The 12,584-nt window shown below is 39.7% G+C and overlaps 1 protein-coding gene and 1 long non-coding RNA gene across 6 annotated transcripts in view; one reads left to right on the top strand and one right to left on the bottom strand.

The window, feature by feature from the left end:
• Window positions 1-2,653, bottom strand: part of LOC140121189 (uncharacterized) — a 40,010-nt gene extending 37,357 nt beyond the window's left edge. Inside the window, exon 1 of the long non-coding RNA XR_011854041.1 lies at window positions 2,357-2,653. This is a non-coding gene — a long non-coding RNA (uncharacterized lncRNA). The remainder of the gene's footprint in view (window positions 1-2,356) is intronic.
• The window catches only part of BMP2 (bone morphogenetic protein 2), a 79,871-nt gene extending 67,533 nt beyond the window's left edge, over window positions 1-12,338 (top strand). The window contains exons 1-3 of one of the 5 annotated variants that reach the window (XM_072140492.1): window positions 950-1,402; window positions 2,402-2,760; window positions 10,712-12,338. In XM_072140492.1, the coding sequence (XP_071996593.1) occupies window positions 2,409-2,760; window positions 10,712-11,556 (1,197 nt within the window). In that variant the 5' untranslated portion in view covers window positions 950-1,402; window positions 2,402-2,408 and the 3' untranslated portion in view covers window positions 11,557-12,338. Of the gene's footprint in view, window positions 1-949; window positions 1,403-1,716; window positions 1,739-1,793; window positions 1,858-1,907; window positions 2,023-2,401; window positions 2,761-10,711 lie in introns of those variants that run through there. The other 4 variants (XM_072140496.1, XM_072140494.1, XM_072140495.1 and 1 more) reach the window with 4 other exon arrangements.
• Window positions 12,339-12,584: the final 246 nt, after the last annotated feature.

The raw sequence follows: 12,584 nt of genomic DNA, 5'->3' as shown, positions 1-12,584 counted from the left end.
CTATGGATATGTGCGCCACTAAGCGCAGAACACAGCGGTCGCAAGTCCCACTACAAATTGCTCAGAATTGGCAAGTACATGCACTGCAGAAACTACAGTCACCAGCAGATCAACCAGAAATCAAATATATAGAACGCTACTGTAGGCTTCAAGAAGCTGTTTGTATTCTCCTATGGCTATTTTCTAGCCAAGTATCAAAGGAAGCACAGTACTATGCCAGATGAGATGACACTGAGTTATTGCCTAATAGAAATCCAACCCCTACTGAATTTTCCCACTTCGGTCTTTGCTATGGATATGTGTGCCACTAAGAGCTAAACACAACGGTAGCAAGTCCCCCTGCTAATTCCTCACAAAATGGTAAAAGATGCAAATTAAAAGAAAAAAAGTAGAACGTTATTGTAGCCCTAAGAAGGGCTGTTGGGTTCTTTGAGAATCACTCCTGCCTAACAGTAAGCTAATAGAACACCCTAACGCTTTCCCTGAGCAGCAGCAGCTCTCTCCCTAGCGGCATCCAGAGACAGAATGATCCGAGCAGCGCGGCCAGCGGCTAGTCTATCCCAGGGTCACCTGATCTGGCCAGCCAACCACTGCTATCGACGTGTAAGGGTACCACGTCATGCTGGGTGGAGTGCAGAGTCTCCTGGCTTGTGATTGGCTCTGTTTCTGGCCGCCAAAAAGCAAAACGGCGGGAGCTGCCATTTTCTCGAGCGGGCGAAGTATTCGTCCGAGTAACGAGCAGTTTCGAGTACCCTAATGCTCGACCGAGCATCAAGCTCGGACGAGCATGTTCGCTCATCTCTACTTATTATTAAACTAAATCAAAATAGAACACAACAAGGGCAAAAAGCATCTGGTATCATTAGAAGTGCAGTTCATACATTTGCCCAGTAGGTGGCGCATATCATCTATAAAGATACAAACCCTCTTAAAAGTTGGGCAGGGGAAGGAGGGGTGTATGGAGTGCAGTCAGGCTGTGAGTGGAAGTGCTCTCATCGCACTGAGTTCACCTTCAGCTCACTGGTGATTGGCAGAGCTCCTGTGACATCAGAGGAGACACAAAAAAAACCTAAAAGACAAATGCAAGTTGCAAGTGGAGAAAGGAGCAAGCTCACCGGTGAGGGATACATGGAGAGTGGCTCCTGCAGCACATGGCACAGAGATACTGGAGGGCAGCACACAGCCATCCCTGGATATGCTGAGATGACTTTACCTGCAGTCCCTGCTCACATTGGAAAGCACATTACAGAAGAAGTAACCAGTCACCTAAAGTATGTTTAAAAAGAGAAGGACTGTGCTCAGGATAAAAGCTAAATCTCTGCCCATCAGCCCTAGGAAGGACACAGTGTAACAGCAAGTGATGTGGACACTCTCATCCAGATCTAATCTCTGCTGCACACAGGTACTCCCTGCACAGCTGTGCACCCTCTGCCAGGACATGAGCCATCACTGTACTCCCTAGCTCTGGCATCTTTGTATCTGCTCTTGTATGTTGTTTGCATTACATTCCACCCAGTAAATAGAGAAGCTTCTTCCTCCTTTCATCTGATACAGACACAAGAGATCAGGGACTTCTTAAAGACTTTCATTCCTGCTGAAGTTGTTTGATATTTCTTCCTCCTTCTCTTTGATTTTTTTTTTTTCCCCTCTGTTATCCTGGACTTGTAACACCTGTACAGTGCCGCATTGTCTTATCCTTGTCATCAGGTTTGCAGACACAACACCTTTTTAGTAGAAGGTAAACAGATTGTGAGCACAGGTGAAGATTGCTCCCACATTACCTGGAGCTGACACCTTATAGGGGATACAGGAGCGCCGCGCTGGTCCTGTGTTATTACAACCTAACACTAGTGCATTGTATGGGCTGTATTAACCTCCTCACCGCCGCCTGGCAATATCACACCTTGTTTGCCTTATGTGATTGCTAGGCTTAGACTTTAATGGGAATGTGTGGGCAGTGAGGTGTTAAGCTTGGTTAATCAAGGGTTTGGGGTGTGCTGTGCCTGTTTAGAAATGTTGCGTGTGAGTGTCACAGTTCCTATCTGATTTGCTGTGTGACATAGTATATATTCTTGTTACGAGTCATAGAGTCAATATGGAGAATGGTGTTTTCTTATGTCCAAGAAGGAACACATCCAGAGAGAAATGTGTTTTTTTTATTTTTAACAATAATGTAACCTAATGCTATGTTACTTGCGGTGTTGTGTACAAAATAAATTGTGTGTGTGTGTAATATATATATATATATATATATATATATATATATATATATATATATATATATATTATTGTAACTTGTGCACAACACCGCAAGTAACATAGCATTAGATTACATTATTGTTAAAATAATCACTACCTGCAGTTACTTATATCTGACCATCCGCCTCTTCCTCCCATTCAGGTTGACAATGGTAGCTGGGATTCGTCCTCTGCTCCTTCTGCTGCTTTATCAGGTGCTGTTGAGTGGGTGCTCCGGCCTTATCCCAGAGGTTGGCAGGAGGAAGTACACGGAGTCTGGCCGGGCATCTCCTGAGGAGTCACAGGGCATCCTCAACCAGTTTGAGCTCCGCTTACTTAACATGTTCGGTTTGAAGAGGCGTCCAACTCCTGGCAAAAATGTGGTAATCCCTCACTACATGCTGGAATTGTACCATCTGCACTCGGCCCAGCTGGCTGACAACCAAGACAAGCCCCCCATGGATTATCAGAAGGAGCGTGCAGCCAGCCGAGCAAATACAGTCCGGAGCTTCCACCATGAAGGTAAACCTTATTAAAATGTAGATATGGCCTATACTGAGTGGCCTGAGTATACGTCATCATTCAGGACTTCTATGTGTACGTATATGCTTAGTGGTGTTATATAAGTGCACAGATTTAGACAACGTGATTAATTTTGTATATATAACTTATAGGGTGGGAAATGGATAATGCACCGCCTCACATGAGCATATTCATAGGAGACAACTCATAATGACATGACCTAAACCGTGTATACAATTCATGTATCACTTGGGCCATGTTCACATTGCAGTATTTTGCATAATAAGGAAAAAAAAAAAACCTAAAACATGGTTTGTGCCCTTTCCTCGCTTCTGATTTGGCTTATACTGACTTTCCATTTTTAAAGGGATGCATGCTTCTCACTTCCGTAATTTTGGACGGGATGATTTCCTCAGGCCCAATTTAGATGAACAGGACAGTCTTCAATATTTTAGCTACATGCGATTTTACTTTTTCTGAATGGGGCCATGATATGAATCTCTTTGTAATAGGTATTTGATGTATATACCTTTTACATTACTTTTTACATGGTCTGTTGACTTATCATCAAGATTTGTTCCTATGTGAAGGAGCAAACGCCACGAGTAGAACTCCGTCCTTTATAATCGTTAATGCGTAACATGTGGATTTCATGGCCTCTTGACAGCTCGGCCACTTAGGTCCTTCTATATTTATTCTATGTGCTACAGCGAGGCTTCTTCTGACCCTGATCAGTAATTGCTTCTAAACAAATTTTTACATGTGTCGAGCCTGTGCACCTTTCATGACTGATTAGCGTAGACTCCGATTCGGGGGCTGATTTATGTCTCGTGAAGTTTCTCCACTCCCTCTCCCCTTGTGAGTTCCTCCGACCGAGTCCAAAACGAAGAATTCCCACAGATAGATTTCATCTTAAACGCTAAATGCAACCCAAATCCTCTAATTTACAGTTGATCTGAGGTTGTTTGTAAAAATTTTCTAATCCTTATCTAATCCTCGTGAGATATCTGGAGAACTTGTAATTGTGTTGTTTTTTTTTACAATGACTTTTTGTCTTCTGCTAAATCTTTGGATAGTCTCGCTGTGGATATAAGACAAATCTCCCCAAACAGGCTGATAATAGACTCGCAACAGCTGGTTACTTGGCTCTGCAGCATCTCGTGAAATGATTATTGTATAGAGATGCAGAAGAATCTTTGGTTTTATTAGGTGTAAATCCTCCCTCTCTAATGTTGCAGCCCCTTGAGTGATCGACCTAGACACAAATAGGGCTCCTATTTTCTTAGCTTCTTTATGGTTTATTCTTAAATATGTAAAAGGAAAATTTACTTTCTTGTTATAAAATGTCAAAAAATATCTCGCCAGCTTTGTGAAAATCCTTTCTTAAGGCCCCGTGTGAACAGAGGCTTATTGATGAACATATGCCGGGGTCTGTAATCAGCAGACGCAACAATATCAACGGATGTACTGTGTAAATCTTGACAGAGCTCCAAAATTGTATATTTATTTTCCTGCTTAAAGGTCTTGTACAGAGTATGGCAATCATTGGCTTAAGTCGTGATCCTTGGTGAGCTGCTGGCTGTAGATCAGATGTTTATACTACACATAGTATGCAATGTACTGGATGGGAGCCTCCACTTATATCTCCGAGGTCTTGCACTCATTCTTAAATAACGATGTCAAATACAGATTTGTTGTTCTTTAGTTAAAGGTCACCTTGTATATTTTTGGATTGTATACACAGCCATTTCTGTATGGGGTCTAGTTCATATGTGAGTGATAGCGTTGAGGTTGTGAACCATAGCATGAAATAATGCCCATAAAACCATGATTTTCACTAACAACCCCCCCTCCCCCCCATATAAAGTATCACATGTGGGGTGATTTTTCTATTCTGACCTTTTTCTTCTTTTAACAAAGTATTTTTATGTAAAGCTTATAAAAATAGTTCAATTCGGGTTCAAAAATATTGAAAAATATTGCCCAAATGGGTTAGTAGTGCAGCTCATTGAACACAACTGCAATTGCACAAATGACCTGCGGACAGGTGTGGCGCTGTTTTTGCAACCATGCTTTTCTTTTATGGAGGTAACCCAACTTTCCCTTGAAAGCAGACGTGAGGCAAGGAATGAATGAATGAATGAAACTGTTGGACTTCAATATGTCTGATAATTTTTTTTATGTCCAATTTTTGTTTTGATAAGTCACCAGCAGAGGTGCCTAGTAGTGGCTATATTCCCTGTCCCTCTTCAGTAACCATGCTTGATCAGGCAAGCGTGTATCTGTATGGGGGCAGGAGGAAAAGCTATTGGCTGAATGATTAGTCGGGTAACCATTATAAGAGTTGTAATATTGTAGATCTTCTCCATCCATGACTTGGGAGGCATGTTCCTATAGTAATTTTGGCAGCACAGGCGGTCCCCTACTTAAGGACACCCGACTTACAGACGACCCCTAGTTACAGACGGACCCCTATGCTGCCCATGACCTTTGGTGAAGCTCTTTGGATACTTTATTTTACTTCCAGGTGGCAATGATCAGCTGTAAAGTGTCTGCAATGAAGTTTTATTGATAATCCTTGGTCCCATTACAGCAAAAATTTTTGAAAATCCAATTGTCACTGGGACATAAAAAAAATAAATATATATAGTTCCGACTTGCATACAAATTGAACTTCAGTACAAACCCCAGGAACCTATCTTGTACGTAACCCGGGGACTTCCAGAATACAGTACAGTCTGAGAATTATTTTCATCACAGCGGAAGGGAATGGGGATTCCCAATTACTACTTTTCAATTGGAACACTCTACATGGAGACAAAATGGGGTTCCTTTAGTGATTCCTTAATTTGAATTCATTTTTCCAACATATATAGATGGGGTCATTAGGCCTTTAAACGAGAATCTGCAATGTGTAAGTACCATGTACCAATACAGTCATGTTTGGTGCTGCGTAGGCCAACAAAGAACATTAAACATCGAAAACCATGTGCCCTTGCATCTTACATCTGGGTACCTTTTTTGTTCATGTAGCTATATGTACTGTTTTGGTCAGTGAGAGTTATATATGCTTCCTGGTATTACATGGGACTGGTAAAATCTTTGGGGAATTGAATCATGAGAATATTACCGCTAAAACGAGAGAGGGAGTATAAAGGGGTGCCAATACCAAAGATGTCACTTCCTTTATTCCAACCTTGGTTCCTCTCCAAAGCTCCTTGCTTCTGGATCTCCTCAACATGCAGGTTTCTCTTTTTGGCTCCAGCTACCAATGCACGAAAGGCGATGAAAAAGTCCAGCATCAGGGCGTCACGTGCAGGAGCTCAAGGAGCCAAAGGGATCTGGTCTCTGATAAGTAGAGCGAGAATAATAAGGGTTTATAGTCTATATTGTATGGTTAAGGGTCAAAATGTTGGGTCTCAGTATTGGCATATGGTCTGAAGTCTACACAGGTTTTGAATCTGACCTGAAATACAAGCTCAATATTTCTACTTTTAACGTTACAATGTCATTGTGAATATTACATCTTTACAATAAAAGTGTAGATTATAGTAACCCTAACCCCAAAACAAAACTGGTGCCTAGAAAATGCAAAGCCAATATGAACTTGGATTCGTTTTTCAAATTGCCAGGTTTTATGTTTACATACACTGTCAAAATGTATCATTGACCCAAAAATGTCTTTATTGTTGTCTTGGCCTCAATCTGAAGGAACGTTTCTGTTATCTCACAGTTGACCACAGCTGCCACTTAAAGTAGGTGTTTGTGATGGTAAAAAGGATCTGCCCTTCCTATTAGATGTTACTAAATATAACTTATGGCTATACTGTGCTACCTGTGGTCACATCCAACATCCATCGGTCTACTGGACCATAATGGACCTCCATATGTTTTCAATGTAATCTGGAGGCGCATTCCTAAAGGTTGGACTTGATGGACTTGCATCTTTTTCCAGCCTTATATAGTATGAAATGATGGAATGCTAATGAGATATTCTTATTTACAATCCTCAATTCAACAGGGTGCCATAAGGCATCTTTTTCCCCTATATAAAACCACCATTACTATATTTGGGTTGGACCTGATATAGATTTTGGATTGAGGTCCACCTGCTTCACGTTATGCATCCAGCTCTGTGTGTGGGCAGCTGTGCTGTGTGCATAAGGCTTTAGGTTAAAAATAGTTTAATATTTTCAGCTGAGTTCATGTATCATAAAAGAACGAATATTAGGAATTTCTCTTGGCCGGACTCTGGATTATGATATTGTTTGGAGCTGAGAACATTACTCATATTTTGACGTGTGTCAACCCAACCAAGTGGTCTTCCAGTGTGCCGGTGAACACCTACAAATGAGTGGATGGGCAGAAGTAGCAATACTGTAGTAGGATTTTCTTCCTTAAACCACAGGATGTCTTTTAAAATCTGCTACCACATGTACCACTAATTCCTCCACTTCCTAAGGGTGTTTGGATTGCTGTTTCTCTTCACAGTGAGGAAATCTGCTCGGTACTGCTCGCTTTCCAGGTTGTTGGCTGGCGGCTTTCTAACACTGCGTATATTCAAATTTTTGGAATAAATGGCTTTGTGTTTGTGTAAACCTGGCTGTTTCTCCACACTCACACTATATGTCGGGGGATTAGCATTAGTTAATTATACTATTTTAGCAAATCCTTGATGTTATCATACGTTTCACAAATATTTATTCTTGGAAGCAATTTTAATATCTGATGTGTTTATATTGCCTATTTTATTGCATTTGTCCAATGGGGAAAATTGTTTGTAAACCAAAATTTGTATGTTTAAAATATAGAAGTCTGAAAACTTTGCATAACTTGATCATTGTAGTAGACTTAAGTTGTCCCAGGATAATAATTGTTCCGGTAACTAGGTTAGCCCTGGTTCAGGATGAGATTATTATTGATAAAAATGCAGCTCTCATGTGGTTTGTGCATTTCTAGGTATGAAAGTAATCTCTTTAGTGTGTGATTCATTCCGGTGAGCCCTGCTTTGGAGGTTTAAGTTTACAGAGACCTGACTCTAAAGTTGTACTTAATCGCCTTTTTACCCAGAGCCAAGATATACATTTATAGACTAATAATCTTCGCTTTGATAGAGCATTCTGGGAGACTTTTGTATACATTTATACACTAAAATGTACTTTTATTGCTAAGTTTTTTTTCTCCTTCTTTTTTTTTTTTTTTTTTTTTTTTTTTTATTACGGCTGGTTAAAATGAATTATGATCTTTACTAACACTTTAATGTTTAATTTGTGTTGTAACTATGTGTATGGATGCTATAACCAGCCCTGACATAAACACAAAGTATATATCACTGGAACCAAGTAGGTCCGAAAAATTTGTAGCCAATGTCTAATTTTTTGGGGGCTGCTTTTTGTTGTTTTTATGTTTTGCAAAGTAACATTTCATGGTTACAACAATATCAAGTGGACTACAAAAAAATTGGTTAAATTTGGAAATGGATCATTACCTCTATTGATAATGTTGTATCCTTGCTATGTGTATTTGGGATATGATATGATAGTTGAATTCTTCAATAGATGGTATATCTGCAGTTTTGACTACACAGAACTAGGTAGCAACCCTAGAGAACTGTGTAACCATACCTGTATGTATGTATGTATGTGTGTGTGTGTGTTTAGTGTTAGCAGCTGCAGAACTTTGTAAAATACATTTAGATTCCAGGATAGTGTGTAGACATGGAGCACTTGAGTAGTTTGCTGTTAGATCTCTGCATTGAGCTGCTCCAAATGCTCCTCCCCTCTAAGAGCACTTCAACAGGCTACTGCTTGAATACGACAGCATTCACTAAGAGTAGAGGGCAGCTGTTAATCAGAGCAGAGTGCAGTGGCTGCGGAACCGTTTGGTAGGTGTTGGGAATCCTAATAGAAACTAGAAGAATCCAATACACGGACATCCCTGGGGCAATAAACATTTTGGGGCATATTTATCAGGGCTGCAGAGGCCCTGAAATAATTGCAAATGCTAACACTTGTGATTATTTTGGCCTCACTGCCACCTTCGCGGCAGTAGGGTGTGAAGGGGGGGCGGCCGGCTGGGAGTGGGCCAGCACGGGGTGTTACTGTCCCAGCGCCGGCGCACTCGCTGCTGCAAGCGACTTTTCATAAGTGCCTGGTGTAGAATAAACGCTGCGCAGCCGCCTGCCCCGATACATAAAGAGGCGGAAGCCTCTTGATGTATGCCGCTGCAAAATTTTTAGAAAATTTATAAACTTTCTAGTTAGAAAAAAAAATTAACTCTGTCTTTTCCCTATTTACGGTAATTACTGTACTGCAATAAAAAAGCAGGGGCTGTCATTTTGAATATTTTAAATCAAATCTTACATAATTTGATGTGACCCTGTTGAAGTATTGCTCAGTCTTGCATTAAGATATTAACAAATCTGTTGACTTTACTACTGTATATTCTGCTATATTCACACTGTAAGCACACCTGGGCCCTTATAGCCCTTATAGGCTTGTATACATGGCAACCTGTAGTGCAGGGCAGAGCCCTTCTCGTGTATATATATAACGCCTCTAAGTATAACCTCCTAGGATTGTTACAGTTAGTAACATGTTAACGCCATTTGTTATGCCTGTTTGTTGAAAAGGAAATTGGTTGGTTATTATTTGTCTCGTCATTTAGAATAATCCTTGAATGTACACCAGGGCATATTCCCTGTGACAAGCCTGGGTCGGGATGTATGTGTGGCCTACCTGGTCATAGATCACGTCCACCAGATGCAGCCATGCAAATAACGCCAAGGGTGCCCATGGGTGGTGCATCCTGGATGCATATGGCATCTATCAATTGCCGGACAGCACCAGTACTTACTAATTGAAACAATAACTATACCTGTGCAGCAACTGCAGTTAACGCATGTTACGCGTGGCTGTGTCCCACCTCCAAAAATGTTGCACATGATACTTAAAATTGTTATCACTCGATAACCTTTACTGTACATCTTGGTAAATTTGATTATGCAGAGGGATTCTTGGTCTTGTGGGGGCAGCCTCTAAAGACTACTGTGTGTGTGTGTGGGGGGGGTCTTTATGCTTTTTTTTTTAGATATTATAAGCTTCTGAGGTGTCAAGAAGCTGCTTATTTCCATTTTAAAACCCTTGCATGCTTGACTGAGTTGTCCACTATCTGGCCAAGGAGTGTTCAGATAATGACTACCTAGGATGTATAGCCCACTTTGAACTGCTACCAGCTTGATGGAAGAAATTCTCCCCTTTTTGTTTTCCTGTACTGTCTATGTGACGTATAATAATTGCTTAACTGGTCATAAAAACTTCTTCTTAAAGTAGTAGTCTGCCGAAGAGAAGACTAAATAATGCAGAATACAAGCTGTAGAATAGGCAGTTATAGTGCTGCTTCTCATTTACACACAGAAGGGGAGATAAATGAAATTCTACATGACAGGGGTGCTATAATAATATAATGTATTAATAAACCACTTATACTGTCCTCCTCCAGTGCTTCTGATCAGCCATGCTTTCGCGACCGTTGGTTCATTGTTATTTTATAGCCTTCATCTATTTGGACTACCCCTTTTGAGGGTATTTGCATATGTTACAGACTGCCAATTAATAGATACTGAATAATAGAATGTAATTTAGACTACAATTCTGCGGGGCAATCTATTAGTATGCCATGTGGGAGGAGCTTCAGCTGGTAAATATTCACATCAAATTCTGTTATGTATCCTCTTTACACTGTGCGTAAAGGAAATGAACTATCCAACTCACTGGAGCTTGTATGTCTATTGGCTAACAGCATAATGGTGAATTTCGTTCTTAACTATAACATTCAATATTACTATATATATTAAAAATCATTGTGTGACTATATGTTGTGGATAGTTATTTCCCTTTTAGAGACCAGTTCTTAACGTATTTTTCTTTTACTTTATCCATGTCCCACCTAGACTCTCTAGAAGATCTACCAGAATCTGGAGAGAAGACTATCCAGCGCTTCTTCTTTAATTTGACTTCCGTCCCTAATGAAGAACTAATAACATCTGCTGAACTTCGCATTTTTCGGGAGGAAGTGCAAGAATCTATTGAGAATGATGGTGGCAAAGCGCTTCGTATTAATATTTATGATATTATCAAACCAGCCGCTGCTGCCTCTAGGGGACCTGTCACCAGACTGTTGGACACCCGGCTGATACATCATAATGTGAGCAATTGGGAGAGCTTTGATGTCACGCCAGCTATTGTAAGGTGGATTGCACATAGACAGCCTAACCATGGGTTGGCTGTAGAAGTGACTCAGTTAGACTATGAGAAAAATGTCACTAAGCGACATGTGAGGATAAGCAGATCTTTATTGCCAGATAAAGAGCGATGGTCCCAGATAAGGCCACTTTTAGTAACTTATGGCCATGATGGCAAAGGACACCCTCTACATAAAAGAGAGAAGCGGCAAGCAAGGCAACGGCAGAGGAAACGGCTTAAATCAAGTTGTAGAAGACACCCGTTATACGTGGACTTCAGTGATGTTGGCTGGAATGATTGGATTGTGGCGCCACCTGGGTACCATGCCTTCTATTGCCATGGAGAATGCCCATTTCCCTTGGCAGATCATTTTAACTCCACAAATCATGCTATTGTACAAACATTGGTGAACTCTGTTAACTCCAACATCCCAAAAGCTTGTTGTGTCCCAACAGAACTAAGCGCCATCTCTATGCTCTACCTTGATGAAAATGAAAAAGTTGTCCTGAAAAACTATCAAGACATGGTTGTGGAAGGTTGTGGGTGCCGTTAATTAAATATATCTTACAAGAGGAAAAAAGAAAAAAAAAAACACAAACACAAAAAGTTGACACTTTAATATTTCCCAATAGAGACTTTATTTATGTAATGAGAAGAAGCTAAAAACCGTTATTTTGAATATATATTTATATGTACGAGAAAGTTGGGAAGCAAATATTTTAATCAGAGAAATATCCTTTTTTTTTGTTTTTCCTTTTTTGTTTTTTTTAGTTGTACATTTTATACGGGTTTGTACCCAGCACATGAAGTATAATGGTCAGATTCTTATTTTGTATTTATTTTCCATTATAACCACTTTTTAGAAAAAAAAAATAGCTGTTTTTTGTATTTATGTGTAATCAAAAGAAATATAGGGTTTGTACATATGTTTCGTAAAGACAGATTTGTTGTATTTAAGTTGAAAGGTATACATGGGAGGTAAAAGATAAGCAAAAATATTTTACTTTCTTATATGCTACTGTTAAGGTCATTAGTTTAAACCCACAAGAAAGCGGTTAATCTCAAGAATAACCAGGACGGATTAGAGTATTGTGCAATTCTCAGGCATTCTGCAATGTTGGCTTTTGAAAACTCACAATCTTAAGGAAAAAAAAAAAATCCTAAAAAATGGCCTTTTCACCTCATTTTCTATTCCTTCAGTAGGTTGTAGACTTGAACAATAAAAAAAAAGTGTTATACAGTAAAATAAAAAAACAGCAAAAAAAAAAAGGTCATGGTCCGACCAAGTGTCTAACACATGTACTATATATTACCTGTTGGTACAGGATATTTTCTCTTAGGATGGATATTTTTTACAAAGTAAGACTTTAAATTATTTATTTAATGTTATTCCCTTATGTTGTTCCTAAGTAAAAGATTTTGTTTTGATTTTTGCTTTTTTTTTTTTTTTGCCCCAGTTTCTACTGGTTCTTTTTGCAAAGAGCTGCTATGTACAATCTTTAGGTGGGTTTTATAGAAAACTACATAAACAGCGCAACATTCAAGTCGAATTTTAAAAAAAACTACAACTTTTAAAGGCTT

The sequence above is a fragment of the Engystomops pustulosus genome, chromosome 3 (assembly GCF_040894005.1).
Source record: "Engystomops pustulosus chromosome 3, aEngPut4.maternal, whole genome shotgun sequence".
NCBI classification, from domain to species: domain Eukaryota; kingdom Metazoa; phylum Chordata; class Amphibia; order Anura; family Leptodactylidae; genus Engystomops; species Engystomops pustulosus.
The sequence above is the reverse complement of the archived record's forward strand: the minus strand, read 5'-3'. Positions and strand labels throughout refer to the sequence as shown.